This window comes from Bison bison, unplaced genomic scaffold (assembly GCF_000754665.1).
Source record: "Bison bison bison isolate TAMUID 2011002044 unplaced genomic scaffold, Bison_UMD1.0 scf7180017864289, whole genome shotgun sequence".
Classification (NCBI taxonomy): domain Eukaryota; kingdom Metazoa; phylum Chordata; class Mammalia; order Artiodactyla; family Bovidae; genus Bison; species Bison bison.
The window spans coordinates 6042330-6057822 of record NW_011494861.1 but is presented as its reverse complement, the minus strand read 5'-3'; the positions used below and the strand labels follow the sequence as shown (position 1 = coordinate 6057822).

Genomic DNA, 15493 nt, shown 5'->3' with positions numbered 1-15493 from the left:
TGGGGGGGGAATCTCTCCTGTCTCCAGGGACTAGGGGCCCACAGGCACTTCCTGCAGGACAATGGGGTGAGGTCACACATGTGCTGGGCCTGCCAGGCACTACCCTATTCTCCCCTGCACGCTGCCCATCTGGGCGGGGTGGCAGTTTGTTGTCCCCACATCAGTTTCTGTCTGCCCCTCAATCCCCCCAGCTCCAAGGACACAGCCTGTGACCCTGGACAAGGTGTTGACATCCCTGAGACCCCATTTACACATCTGCACACAGGGGTTTGGGTTCTGGGAGGTGCCGTCAGAGATCATCTTAGGAGAGGCTGGAGGCCCAGTCAATGATGATCTAATATTCCAGGTCTCTCCTGTCACCCAACCCCGGAGGCCGAATCAGACTGCAATCCATTTAGCTCAAACTAATTTTAAAGCAATTCGCTATTTAACAAGTTCTGAGGCCCTGTGCTTTTGCAGGCAGCCTGCGAATTCAATCATTTAGTCTAATCTTAGATTAATACAAACCAAATCCTCTCTCTCAACCACAAGACTGAAGGTCCTGGAGGCAAGGGTGCAGGCCAGGCACAGAGCAGACAATATGGAGTGTGGTTTACACGCCCTCCTATTACATGGGAGCCAAGGCCCAGCCCACCCCAGGCGACTTTCGAGTGTGACCATTACCATATCAGACACTGGAACTGGAAAATTCATCTGCCCTGCCTGGAATATTCTGGATGAATGACTGTGCCCTGTCATTGCTTCAGAGCAGGATGAAATCTTCATCTCGGTGGATTTTCCCTTCCCTTCTATTATCTCTTTTTCTTCTGCCACCTTTACATCATGTGTGCATGCTCAGTCACTTCGCTCGTGTCTGACTCTTTGAGACCCCACAGACTGTAGCCTGACAGGCTCCTCTCTCCATGGGATTCTCCTGGCAAGAATACCAGAGTGGGTTGCCATGCCCTCCTCCAGGGGATCTTCCCCTTCCAGGGATCAAACCCATGTCTTCTGCATCTCCTGAATTGGCAGGTAGATTCTTTACCTACTGAGTCACCTGGGAAGCCCCTTTACCATGATGCCTCTTAAATCTCTTCATCTTTGTCATGTGTGCGTCAGATTCAAGTGTGAGAGAAACCAGGCACTTAAAATCTGTACTCTCATTCCCTTGTGGAGATATTCGTCTCCCCAGGGAGAGACAGGCAAAGCCACTGGGGGACCTGAGACCTGAGACCAGGCCACTGAGGAGGCACGTGGGCCACGAGCCTAACCCAGCTCTCTCTCCCACCCCTGCTGGTGGCCTGGCCTAGTGCAGAACTGTTTGCAGAGGAGGTGGCAGGGGGACCCTCATAGGGAGGATTGTTGTCCTTTAGTCGCTTAGTCGTGTCTGACTCTTCTGTGACCTCATGGGCTGTAGCCCACCAGCCTCATCTGTCCATGGAATTTCCCAGGCAAGAATACTGAAGTGGGTAGCCATTCCCTTCTCCAGGGGATCTTCCTAACCAGGGTTTTCAAACATGCATCTCATGCATTGGCAGGTGGATTCTTTACAGCTGAGCCACCTGGGAAGCCCCATAAAGACGATTAGAGATGGAGATTAGCTGTAAACACCCTAGTCTGGGGACACAGTAGGTATTATCTCTATGTTAAAGGAGGCTTTGGTGGGGAGATGGGAGGCAGGGGGAGAAACTGGGGAGTGAGCTTTTCTGCATTGAACACAGGGACTCAGGGGTTCACTCACTGTGAGCACCAACCATCAAACATTCCAGCCCCCCAAAGTGGAGCTGCCCCCAACACCCCAGCCTCCACTTCTTCCCCCAGGCCATAGCTTCTCCAAATCTTGGGTCCAGGGATCCCAGGTTCCAGGGGGCCCCACTGAGCATCTCTGAACTGGGCCCCTGCTCATGTTCTCTGGAACCTCAGGGTCCAATAGAACTTTCTGTGACAATGGGGAGTCACTGACTCCTGTGAGCACTTGAAATGAGCCTAGTGCCAAGGAACTGGAATTTCTAGTTTCTAGTTTATTTCATTCTACGTAATTTGAATTTGAACAAATTCGCCTAACTGTGATGCCCTCCTCTAGAAAGACCTGTCTCTCGATGCTAGGGATGTGCATTCCCATGGTCCACAGAATAAGATTCTGGGCTCGAGTTTCCCCAGAGGAAGAGGTCGACAGCAGGCTTTGGCTTTGGGGGTTCCCTGCCTCCTGTGGGAGGGGCCCCCAAAGAGCAGAATGCAAAGGTCTTGCCCAGAGAAGAAATTTTGTAGGTGATCAAGGCCATGAGGATGAAAAGCAGCTTCACCTCTCCAGTCCTGCTCTGGCTGCTTTCAGCTGCCCTTACTTTATTTCATTGAATTCTGCTTAGTTCATAAAATGAAGATGCTTGACCAGGAGAGGAAGCCTTGTTCTCACTGAACACCTGTTACATGCCAGGACATCCTCCATGCCAAGCACGGTGCCTGAGTGTCTGTTGATCTCACACTTAGGTGATGCATGTCTCACTCTGGCCCCCAAAACACACTTCTACAACTGAGTCCAGTTTGAAAAACAATCAGGTCCTCTGAGCTTCCTGCGGACGATGCTGGAGAGTGTGATATACTCAGTTGTTGTTGTTCAGTTGCTAAGTCATGTCCGACTCTGCAACTGCAGGGACTGCAGCACTCCAGGCTTCCCTGTCCATCACCAACACCCAGAGCCTGCTCAAACTCATGTCCATTGAGTTGGTGATGCCATCCAACCATCTCATCCTCTGTCGTCCCCTTCTCCTCCTGCCTTCAATCTTTTCCAGCATCAGGGTCTTTTCCAATGAGTCAGTTCTTCAGTTCAGGTGGCCCAAGTATTGGAGCTTCAGCTTCAGCAACAGTCCTTCCAATGAATATTCAGGACTGATTTCCTTTAGGATGGACTGGTTTGATATTCTTGCAGTCCAAGGGACTCTCAAGAGTCTTCTCCTGTGCCATAGTTTGAAAGCATCAATTCTTCAGTGCTCAGCCTTCTTTATGGTCCAACTCACATCCATATGTGACTACTAGAAAAGTCATAGCTTTGACTATTTGGATCCTCGTTGGTAAAATGATGTCTCTTCTTTCTAACACACGGCCTAGGTTTGTCATAGCTTTCCTTCCGAGGAGCAAATGTCTTTTAATTTCATGGCTGCAGTCATTTTGGAGCACAAGAAAAGAAAATCTGTCACTGGTGCACTTTTTCCATTCTACTTGCCATGAATTGATAGGACTGGATACCATGATCTTAGTTTTTTGAATGTTGAGTTTCAAGCCAGCTTCTTCACTCTCTCACCCTCATCAAGAGTTCCTCTTCACTTTCAGCCAGTAGAGTAGTATCGTCTGCATATCTGAGATTGTTGATGTTTCTCCTGGCAGTCTTGATTCCAGCTTATAATTCATCCAGCCTGGCATTTTGCATGATGTACTCTGCATAAATTAAATAACAGAGGTGACAATATACAGCCTTGTTGTACTCCTTTCCCAGTTTTGAACCAGTCCATTGTTCCATGTCCAATTCTAATTCTTGCTTCTTGACCCATATACAGGTTTCTCAGGAGACAAGTAAAGTGATCTGTACTCCCATCTGTTTAAGAATTTTCCACAGTTTGTTGTGATCCACACAGGCAAAGGCTTTAGCATAGTCAATGAAGCAGAAGTAGAGGTTTTTCTGGTATTTTCCTGTTGTCTCCATGATCCAATAAGTGTTTGCAAGTTGATCTCTGGTTCCTCTGCCTCTTTGAAATCCAGCTTGTAGATCTGGAAGTTCTCAGTTCCCATACTGCTGAAGCCTGTCTTGGAGGATTTTGAGCATAACCTTGCTAGCATGTGAAATGAGTGCAATTGTACAGTAGTTGGAACATTCTTTGACGTTGCCTTTCTTTGGGATTGAAATGAAAATTGACCTTTTTTGGGTTTCCATCATGGTTATCTGGGTCATTAAGACCTTTTTTGTGTGTGTTTCTTCTGTGTATTCTTGCCATCTCTTCTTAATCTCTTCTGCTTCTGTTAGGTCCTTACTGTTTCTGTCATTTATCATGCCCATCTTTGCATGAATGGGATATCTCTAGTTTTGATATCTCTAGTTTTCTTGAAGACATCTCATATCTTTTCAGTTCTATTGTTTTCCTCTATTTCTTTGCATTGTTCATTTAAGCAGGCTTCTTATCTCTCCTTACTGTTCTCTGGAACTCTGCATTCAGTTGAGTTTATCTTTTCCTTTCTCCCTTGTCTTTCACGTATCTTCTTTCCTCAGCTATTTGTAGAACCTCCCCAAACAACCACTTTGCCTTCTTGCATTTCTTTTTCTTTGGTATGGTTTTGGTCACTGCCTCCTGTACAATAGATAGATTGCATCCATAGATATTTAGGCACTCTACCAGGTCTAATCCCTTGAATCTGCTCATCATCTCCACTGTATAATCATCGGGATTTTATTTAGGTCACACCTGAATGGCCTAGTAGTTTTCCCTACTTTCTTCAATATAAGCCTGAATTTTGCAATACCGAGCTGATGATCTGAGGCACAGTTAGCTCCAGGTCTTGTTTTTGCTGACTGTATAGAGCTCCATCTTCAGCTGCAAAAAAACATAATCAATTTGATTTCAGTATTGATCATCTGGTGATGCCCATGTGTAGAGTCGTCTCTTGGGTTGTTAGAAAGGGTGTTTGCTATGACCAATGCATTCTCTTGACAAAATTCTGTTAGCCTTTGCACTGCTTCATTTTGTACTCCAAGGCCAAATTTGCCCATTATTCCAGGTATCTCTTGACTTCCTACTTTTGCATCCCAATCCCCTATAATGAAGAGGACATCTTTTTTGGTGTTAATTCTAGAAGGTCTTGTAGGTCTTCATAGAATTGGTCAACTTTAGCTTTTTTGGCATCAGTGGTTGGGGCATAGAGTTGGATTACTCTGATGTTAAAGAGTGCTCTTTACATTTTTTTTTTAATGGTTAGGGAAAAATCCAAAGAAGAATGATATTCATGACAGGTGAAAATTATGCAAAATTCAAATTCCAGTGTCCATAAATAAAGTTTGGGGACACATTCATTACCTGTCGTCTAAACTGCTTTTGCCCCCTCCAGAATATAGCTGAGCAGCAATAGCGGAGACCACCTGACTCACAAGGCTGAGGATATCTACTTCTGGCCCTTTGCAGAAAGTCTGCCAATCCCTGTGATAGGGGAGCTGCTGATGGGAACATTGGATGGCAGAGGGGGTGTCTAATACCCTGAGGCACAGCCCACATCCCATGCTGCCCCCTGCCTCCAGAGGGGTCATTTCCAGGGATTCCTGCCACTGACTGCATCAGGAGAGTCTCTGTGGAGGAGGGAGGATCTGAGATCGACTCAGGAGGGTAGAGTTCGCACAGGAGAGGATGGAGCCCACCCTGGGGTGTGGGATTGTACAAGTGAACATGTGGAAGTGGGAAGCACTGGGTCGGCTTGCTAACAGCGAGTCAACCGTTTTCTAGAGCAGAAGCCAAGAGTGGCAGAAACCATGGGGGGTGGGAGGGGCTGAGCTCCTGTTGGAGAGAAACAGTTGGAGACAGAGACGGAGAAGCAGCCTTTGAGAGCTGGACGGGAAGGGGGCCCATCCTCCAGTCTCCATGCCCACCAATAAACATCTCACCACCTGAGACATTCCCTTCTTGGTCCACTGGGGCCACTGGATTATCGAGCCCTGATGGACCGTCTGGCACCTGGGGGACCCCTGGCAGCTGAATCTGTTAGGGAAAAAAATCCCTTTGAGGAGATTTGAGGATGACATTGCCTTCAGAAACATCACTTTCCAAAACATATATTTCGAAGTGAAGGGAGTTCTTGTCTGCTATTGGTTTCCCCTGTAATTGTATCTTTCTTCTTTATTTAAGAAAAAAAAAGAAAAAACAGCCTATAGTGTCACACAAGCAATTTTGAATATTTAAGAAAAAAACTCTTCCTTGCTCAACTGTCATTTGAAAGGGAAGCTGTCATACCTTAATTTTTCGACTATAACTAATTTGAACGTTACTTTCATCTAAAGGGCGATGTTCGCCTGCATTTCCTATAAATAGCTAGTTGTTTTCTCTTGTTCTTTCCTTGTTTTATGTGATGCACATAAACAAGGGGCCCAGTGTGTCCTTTCCTGCAAACACCCCACACGCGGGTGCACCCATCCCTTGCGCTCACACATACACACACACATAGACACGCACACTCAGCAGCACCCGCCAGCCCCAGATGGAACTCCCCGCCTCCATCATGTCACAGCCCCCAGATGCAAACCTCAACCCAGGGACCACCCCCAGGGGACGCCCAGAGCCTCATCAAAAAGCACCAGAAGCTGGTACTACACAGATGACTACAGAAAAACGCGATGGCTTTTTTGATTAGTGGTTAAAGGAATGGATTTGATATGCTGTGTGCAATTAATCCATGATTGGCTCGAGGATAACTCTGTCATGCGGACTGAAAACGGGCAGGAAGGCTGCAGCGTGAAGATGATGGTGACCATGAGAACTGGCCAGGGAGCCTGGACCAGGATGGGGCCGTGGGTGGTTTGGAGTTGTGAGGTATATAGGCACGCAGTGAGGTGGCCTGGCATGGCACATACCCACTGGTCAGAGAATCTGTGAATTCAAGTCTTGTCTGCTCCACCTACCTGAGCCAGCAGGCACGGCTCTGTGCTGCTGAAACCAGCCTGAGTGGATGGACCCCACTCCTGGGCATTCCACACCATTCCTATGCTGAGGACATGGAGATTCCTACTGCCAGCCCAGATCCAGAGCTCGGCAACCTTCCGCTTTCTGTGTGTCTTCTCTTGGGGGTCTTACGAGCTCCTCAGAATCTCCAGTAGAAATGTGAAATCAGCCCTCACAGCTTCCCAGGAGACAGAGAGAGGAAGGTGCCCACTTTGCAGCTGGGCTGGAGGACAGCCCTCCCAGAAGGTGGACGGCAGGTCTCCCCCCATGAGCATGATGCCTTGCTCTGAAATCCATCCCTACTGGCCCTAGTTCACTAAGACCAGGCACTGGAAGCCTCCCTCCAGACAGCTATCCAACACTTGTCAGTTTTCCTTGAAACTGAAGCTTAGCCCCCCTCCCTTTTTAAATAGTATTTATTTGGGTGCACCAAGCCTTCGTTGCAACGTGTGAGATCTTGCAGGTGTGGCATGCAGAATCTAGTTCTCTGACCAGGGGTCGAACCCGGGCCCCCCTGCATTGTGAACTCAGAGTCTTAACCACTGGACTGCCAGGGAAGTCCTCACAAGTAGAAATTAAACATGTATTGTCTCTGGGTCTTGCCCTGCACCAGGCTGTTGAGACCAGTGTTCTGAGGGTACTGTTTGGGGGAATTTTGGGCCACCTTCATTGAAAGGTCCTGCCTGCCAGGAGCTCCCTTCCAGGAGATACAGATAGATAAGTCAGCTATGGACTGACTGGTGTGCTAGGCAGGGAAACACTGTCCGGCAGGACTGTCTGATGCCTTCAGGCTTCTTGAGTCCTTGGGGCTCCCTGGGGAGCTTCCTCCCTCGATGCCATTTGACGCAGCTGCTCTTGTCCAGGGTGCCTCTCTCCCACCTTTCTAAGATCGTGCATCTCATCTGTGGAGACCAGAGACATCAGATCACCAGGGTGGTTGGAGTAACATCTAAAAATAGACTAGCTAGGTTCTGAGTGAGGCCCCAAGGGTTCCTCTGATTAAAATGCATGAGCCTTGATGTAGAAACGGCAATTTTTCTTTTTAACATCACTCTGTTTATTGGATGGTTCTGGATGGTTCAGGATAGGGGAGAGTGCCCAAGAGGAGGGTGCTGGGATGTCTGGGGAGAGGGGCCGTGGTCTCCTTAGAGGGAAACACAGTAGGTGTTTGGTAAACTCTCGGTAATTACCTAGCACTTGGTGCAAGGATGCTGCAGACCAACCCAGACAGAATGCAGTTAATGGAGGGGCAGATGGTGCTGCAAACGGCCATGTTCTTTTCAAGTTCAAAGAAAAGCGGTGGAAAGAGAAAGAGACAGGTGAAGAGGGGCAGTCGTTGCAAACTCTCGAGAGGATGAAGAGTGCAAAAAGAGGCTTTCATTTCAAAGAGAGGGAGAGACTTCTCCCAACAGTTTATGTCTCCCTCCATCCGGCTCATGGCCTGACTGAAAGCAATGAAACTGCCCACAAGGACACGCAGCACCCAAATGAAGGGGCTGATGTAAGTTGCAGGTGGCTTGCTCCTCCACAGCAACCAAACGCTCATAGGAACTGTCCAGACATGAGGCTCCTTTGGCAGGAAGGAATGAGCTATCAAAAAAATAGTTTTGTTCTGTTGTGTTTTTTTTTTTTAAGAAAGAAACACAGTTTATTGAAAACCAGAAAAGTCAGAAAAGAATATTGCCTTCTTAATAATAAATACACATTTTGTGGGCAAGAATTGCAAGGGAATCGTTTAAATTAATTTCCGCTTTGTTTGTTTGGTTTGTACAGGGCTTAAGTCCCAGCTGACAGCAATCTGTAAAAGTTCTAACATATTGGAAATCTGATTTTCTTGCAGCCAGAGTCCCATAGTCCAAAATGATTTCTCTTTCAGCTCTGCTAATCAGACAGGCAGGGCTCAAATGGACTCGTAGTTGAACCAAATTGCACTTGGTCTTTTTGAGGGTGTGAAAAATAACTGATGAAAGCTGTAAACGCAGAGCTGCTGGCCATCACTCTCTGCAGAGTTGGTGTGGGTGTTGGGGGACTTCGGTGAGAGGGGAGGGGAACACCTTCCTGTCCTCCGTCCTCTGAGGCTCTGTGGCCTGCCTTCTCTTTCTGCCCCTTCTGGAACCTGTGCTATGGGAAGCTAGGGGAACTCCAAAGAAAATAGAAGAAGTTCATTCTAATTTGGAATTGGAGGCTCCAAAAGAGAAGAACAATTTCCTCCCGCTCAGACTCTGAGAGTTCAATTTCAGGAGGGATCTGACTGTTCTCATTAGCTCCTTTTTTCTCACCCCTACTGACAGGCAGGCCCCCACAGCACCCAGGACATAATGTGCTGCCCTGACTTGTGTCCCTCCCTCAGTCCTGGTCAGCTCACCTGGGTCTGAGAGACAAGCCCCATGAGAGCTGTCCCTCCTCATGTCCCCTCTCTTTGCTGTCCCTGAACTTGAATCCTCACCCACCTTCTCCATCCTGGCTCGAACTGTTTTCTCAAACCAGATCCATCTGCAAAAGATGCAGGTTGATACTTGTAACAAGCACAAGTATGAATAGAAAACTAAATAAAAACCAGAAAGTGGGGGCTGTACACAAGAGGTCTCAGGCTCTAGAGGTTAGTCTGAGGGAATGCTGCCTCTCCCCAGCCCCTCAGCCTTCAAGCTCCTCCCAGCCAGGGCCTCCAGGGAGGACTCTCCTTGGCCAGGAAAGGTCTGGAATGTATGTCCGTTCAGTCCCTCCCTGAACACCAAAGGGTCTTAACCCAGACTCTCTGCATGAGCACCAGGGTAACTCCCAGGGTAACTGCCCTAAAGTGATGGGCATAATGTACACCTATGCGCATTCTCCTGGCCCCTGCCTTGTCTGGGTTCTCACGTGTCCCCATGGCCCCACAAGGGTGAGCACCCCAGCTGTCCATCCTTGTTTGCCCACTGGGGTGTCCCAACTATGCTTCTTAGGTGTACCCCAGACCTTAGCCTTGGTCGTAGAGCCAGACTTGGAGGCACCCACCCCTCGGTCTCCCTGGGGTGGTGGCAGTGTGCGTGGCCCTTTCTTGCTCCTTCTCTGTTCTCTGTTCCTCCTTTCCCTCTTTCCAACTGAATTCTCGTTTTTCCTCTCTCCCTAGTGCTTGTACGGCTGCTATGTCCATTCCTCCATCATCCCCACCTTCCACCGGAGGTGCTACTGGCTCCTTCAGGTAGGTGGCTGGGACTGGATTCTTCTTCCGTCTCTGGTACTGGGGAAGGGTCTGCGGAGGGGGCTGAGTCGGGCGGGGCTCCTGTGTGCGGCGGCCTCGGGCCCAGGCGCCCTGGTCAGCTTTCCTTTGGGATGTTGACATGTGGCACTGAGGCCAGCTGTGCAATTGGCCCAGTGCAATGTCAGGTACCAGGAAAAGGAGAAACTGGCAGGGAGAGTCCTTGCCTGCCTCGTGAGGATAAAGTCCCGCCAGGTGCTTCCAGGGTACCTCAGTTTCCTTCAAATGAGGACAGGGAAGGCTGGGCACTGTGCCCCTGACTGAGAAAAGCCTTTTGGCTGAAAATCACATGTTTGTTTTCTCACGTGGGTTCATTGTCGTCGGCACATGTGTAAAATTGGCTTCCAGAGTCACACCTTTGGCTGTCGGATTGATTGCGACAGTTGTTGGCAGAGCAGGAGCCCCTGGCTCTCAGGGAAGGGGCTCTATAATCGATCTGTGATGTCTGCTGTGGAGCAATGTGGAGAGGGGAGTGGAGGAGCCATCCGGAAGCTCCAATCGAAGCCTGGCTCCTGGATCCTCTGTCCATGGTGCTGATGCACAGCCCTGAGGCCACCCAGCCTCTGGCCAATTGATTGTGTTGATGATCTTGCCTAGTAGAAGGTGTTGCTGTGTGAGTGGGAGGGTCTGAGGGATCCACCCAGTCAGCCTGAACCTGGGTCCTTTCCAAACCCTGTCCTGTGATTTTCAGCTGCTCTCTGTAGAACCCATTCCTTGGGGGGCCTTGTCTGCATCACTGCAACTTCTTGCTACTGCCTCTGCCCAGGAATTGCTGCCTCTGGCCTTTCCCTCCATAGGTCTTACTTTCTGTATCCACTTTGGTTCAAGTTAGTCTGGGTCCCAGCGGTTTGGGGATCTCCTCGACCTGGAGGATGCACTTGGAAGGGGTCCAGCAGATGGGAAAGCAAGCCCCCACTGCTCATGGCACATGTTCTGAGACAAGAGAGTTGCACACGCCATGGAGTGCAGAAGGGCAGCTAGTTCCAGGGAAGGCAGCCTGGAAGATGTCTTCTAGGCACAGAGCAGCCTCAGCGTCCACACCTAGACCCAGCCTCTGCCCATGAGATCTGCCTTACTTCCACGAATCAAGCCCCTTGCCTTCAAACACTTCTGTTCTCTTTAGTCCCCAGAAATAACTGTCTGTGGTTCAATACGTTCATTAATGGGTAGCACCTGAGGCTGTCCAAGGAAGGAGGTGCTAATTTGCAGACACAACTTACTCGACACCTTGACCAGGGTCAGCTTCCCGGGGTCTTGTCCCCCTTGGAGGTTGGCATAGTAACACCTGCCTCTCTAATTGCTCAGCCCTCTGTCCTTGTGAAAGGGACCTTCAATGTGGGGTGATCCTTTCCAGGTCTTGTAACTAAGAATGGACCCAAGGCATTTCTCCATCTTGCAAAGGGTCTTCTATGCAGCTTCAGGGGTGGGGTGGGGGTTCCTCCTTGAGAGCAGAGATCTGGTGGAGTTGAAATGTGTTTTGTCCCCAGGGTTGCACTATGGTTGCCAGAGAATCACTCTCATCCCAAGCAGCCTTGTGATCTCATTCCTGGGTCTCCAATGCCCCAGGTCCCGTGTTGGTGTTTTCCACTTTCAGGCCCCATCAGAGTACTTCTTTCCTCTGTCTGGCCTGACCACTGACCTCCTATTAGCGCAGCATCCCTGGAGCCAACTTCCTACCAGCCAGTCCATCTGGCAGCCCCAGCTGTCTGCTCTCCCAGGCTGCTCCCTCTCCTCCAGCCCCTTCTCTTGCACCCCTGTCTCCATTCCCTCAGGCTTTGATGGCTTTTAAATTTTGGTGGATCTCCTTCCGTGATCTCAGACATCTCCAGGCAGCCGTGAAGTCTGAGCCAATTGCTTCCCAAATCAGATTCTAGTCACTCAGGCCCCTAGAGTGGGCTCACTGTTAGACTGGGCTGCCCTCGCCTTTCTCATGGGGCCACGAAAGAAGTAGGAGGGATCCTGCTCCTCTGTCTCAGCCCTCCCCTCCCTGGCACTCTGGTCCTGGCCACTGTGTGCTGATAATGTACCTGGGGTTACCCACATGCCTCTGGGCTTTGCTACCTTTCAGCTTCTTCCGGGGAACCCGAGTCTCCCCAAAGGCCAGGATCACATGATCTGGTTTCTCCAGGACTGATCTGAGCCTTTCTCTCCTGGTCCCTGGGGGATTGTCTCTTCACCTTCTCCTCTGTGTCCTCAAACATCGTTCTTGTTTCTGTGAGCAGGTGACAACGTGAGGATGTACATGGATGTGGTAAGGGGCTCCTGTGCCCGGTCTGTCCCAGGTGGGAGGAGGTTAAGGAGCAAAAACCAAAGCAATAGGCACAGTGCCACACCTGCGTGAAGCCCCAGAGCGAGTGTGGCAGTTGCCCAGCTCAGGGCAGTTGTTCTGATGCTAATTACACCACCAGGATAATGATGCGTGGCCAGGTTTAATTTCTCTGCTATTAAATAGGAAAGAAGCCATGAGACACTGGCTCAGATGGAAATCGGCCCAAGTTTGCCTCTGACACCAGTTACCAAGAAAAAGGCTTGGGTGGGAGTGAAGGTGTCAGGGCACTGACGGGATGAGAGCTGAGAAAGGAGGAGCTTGGTGCCAACACGGCAACAAAGAAGTCAGTGGGTCTCTTAGAGGACCCGTGACATGCTGCTGGCCAAGGGAGCAATGAGCAGCCATGCCCCTCAAGCCCCACTGCCCAGGCGAGCAGGCTGGCTGGGGTGGGGGCCCCCATGAAAAGAAGTGGGCTTGGAGAACAAGGAAGGAGGGAAAGAGGGCTTCTGGATAAAGGAGAGTTTCCTTTGGGAGCAGCCGTACCCATCCAGCAGCTGCTGTGCTGCCTGAGTGGCCGTCTCCTGCCAGGCAGCCTCTGCGAGCTCACTCCCACCTCTGAGAGCCTCAAAGTGACATGGCTAATTCCAAGGCCTCTCAGCACTATGGGGACCCCACCCACACAGGCCTGGTTTTCCTCTCCAGCCAGACTGTCATCTTCCTCCTCCATCTGCCCCAAGTGCCCAGCACAGATCAAGAGGGGCCAGCATGTTCCCCCTGTTACCACGCTCTGCTGCCAGGACCAGGGAGGGCCAGCATGTCAGAGCCTGCACGGAGGTGGCTGCCCCAGCTGGAAGCAGAGGGCCGGGGAGCAGGAGGAGTGAGGGAAGGACAGGACTCGATGCGGCACTATTTCCCTGTGACCTGGCTTCAGGGAGGGTGTGACACCCCCCTCTCTCTCTCCATTGCGGATAAATATTTTATGAGGATGTGAGTCGACAGACACAGGAACCAGAGTCCTCCCCTGGAGTGGAGGGCGCGTAAGGTCATTGCCGTGCTCTGTGGGCACCACATGGTCACCTTCATGGGCAGCATCTCGAGACCCCCAGAGGACCCAAGCTCAGTCCACTTCTCCAGGGCCTTTTGGGGGTTTGCCCTGGGACCTAGAGAAGCCCCTGCACCCAGCTGGCCCCACCTGCGCTCCTCATATCACCAGCACCTCTGAGGGCTCCATGTGTCCCAGCTGGCGAGGCCCTCATAGGCTGCCCCAAGCTCAGCCACCGCATTTCCTAGATAGATGCTGAGGCTCAGAGAGATCAAGGTGAGACCCAGGGTCACCCAGCTGGTCAGCGATGGAGCCAGGCTAGGATCAGGCTTCCCCGTTCCTCCTTGCTCTGCCTCCCGCGGCCTTGAACATGGCTATCGTTGCAGGCGCCCAGGCCTTGAGTCTTGCTGGGGCCACGGAGGTGTGGCCCCAGCTGCTGGCTGGGCCAGACAGCAAGGGGCGTCAACCACCATCTCTGCCACTGTGGTCTCTCCTGTTTGGGAATCTTCCAGTGCTTAGGCTCCGGCCTCCCTGCCTCCTCCTGTGTCCTCCTCCTGGGTCCCACATGCCCCCTTCTGTGCTCTCCTCCCCCTGCCTGCTCCACCAGGAGGCCAGGCCCCCACTCCAGGCCAGACTTGCCAGCAGATTCTGTATGGCTCATTTGGAAACTATTTCTGCTTCTAATGAGTGTTTTTCTTTTTGCCCTTGTCCTCTAAAACGCTTAATGAATGTTTTCTGTGCTCAAGTGAAGCAGGGGGTGTGTCCCTGTGTGTCTGCCACCGCCGTTCATTCGGTGCTGTGCGGCTGTCGAGACCAGCTCACCGGGGCGGAGGCAGCGGGGGCTGCTCCCTGGCCACGTTGGCAGCTCACACCAAGGCCTGCAGGACCCTGGGTGCTGCTGGGCAAATAAAAGAACCCTGGGGTTTGGGGGGAACCTTGGGACTGTGGGCTCCTGGACCCCTGAGAATGGCAGGTATTTGGATTCCCAGTTCTAGGAATATGGGTTGTGAGCAGGAGCAGGGTTCTAGCTTTGCCCTGACAACGCTAAACATGGGAATCGGGCACCACACAGCCAGGCCCCTGGAGACCAACTTCCCACCAGGCAGTGCACCTGACCCCCACCACCAGCCTCCTGTCTTCCAGGAGACCAGCTCTAGGGCACCCATCTCTGTCTCCCTGGAGTACCATTGTCACCCTTCTTATTGGGAGGCGCTAAAAACAGCTTTTTTTAACTTTTTATTTTGCATTGTTGTTATCCAGTAGCTAAGTCATGTCTGACTCTTTGCAACCCCTTGGATTTAAGCACACCAGGCTTCCCTGTCCTTCCCCATCTCACACTCATGTTCATTGAGTCAGTGATGCCATCCAACCATCTCATCCTCTGTCACCCCCACTCCTTCTGCTCTCAATCTTTCCCAGCATCAGGGTCTTTTCCAGGGAGTCAGCTCTTCACATCAGGTAGCCAAAGTACTGGGGTATAGCCAATTAACAATGTTGTGATAGTTTCAGGTGGACAGCGAAGGACCTCAGCCACACATATGCATGTACCCATTCTCCCCCAAACTCCCTTCCCATCCAGGCTGCCACATAACACAGCAGAGTTCCCTGTGCCATACAGTAGGTTCTTGTTGGTTACCCATTTTAAATATAACAATGTGGACATGTCAATCCCAAACTCCCTTCCCCCATTCTTCCCCCCACCCCCAGCAACCATGAGTTCAGTTCTCTAAGTCTGTGAGCAGAGACAGCTTTGAGCACCTGGTCCCAGGTCATGCAGCCAGGGAAGGGGGTACCTGCCTTCATCCCCAACTTCGCTGCTTCCTGTCTGACCTTGAGCTTTGCCACCCCAGCCACCACAGAAACAGTGGGTGCAGTCATCACAGAGGAGTGCAGTGGTGATAGGGGTGAAGCCAGCTCACCGAGGGGGCTCACTGCTGGCTGCCCTGGCCCCCGAGCCCTCCCCACCGCTGGAAAGGAGGGAAGCCCCACCACAGGACTGACTGCCTTCCAGGATGGGGGAGGCCCCCATTCTTGCTCGAGCCCAGGGCCCCTGAAAAATGCCCATGAGAACCACTTCCCCACCTGCCTGGCAAGACCTAGGGGGTCAAACTGAAGCTCTGAGTCCCTTTGTTGGATTGTGAGCCCCCTGTTGGCCTTTCCCCCTCAGCGTGGTCAATTTCCGTCCACCCCATCCTTATAGCAGAACTGTGAAGGAACCAGAGCAGGGAGCCTGTGAGGAGGGCATCCCTTCTGCCAGGAGGAGGGGACTCCCAAGG

General features: G+C 51.2%; 1 protein-coding gene across 1 annotated transcript in view; it reads left to right on the top strand.

Annotated features, from left to right (window-relative positions):
- The window catches only part of CAMTA1 (calmodulin binding transcription activator 1), a 973198-nt gene that overhangs the window by 680384 nt on the left and 277321 nt on the right, over positions 1-15493 (top strand). Inside the window, exon 6 of the mRNA XM_010850197.1 lies at positions 9778-9849. Coding sequence (XP_010848499.1) covers positions 9778-9849 — 72 coding nt within the window. The remainder of the gene's footprint in view (positions 1-9777; positions 9850-15493) is intronic.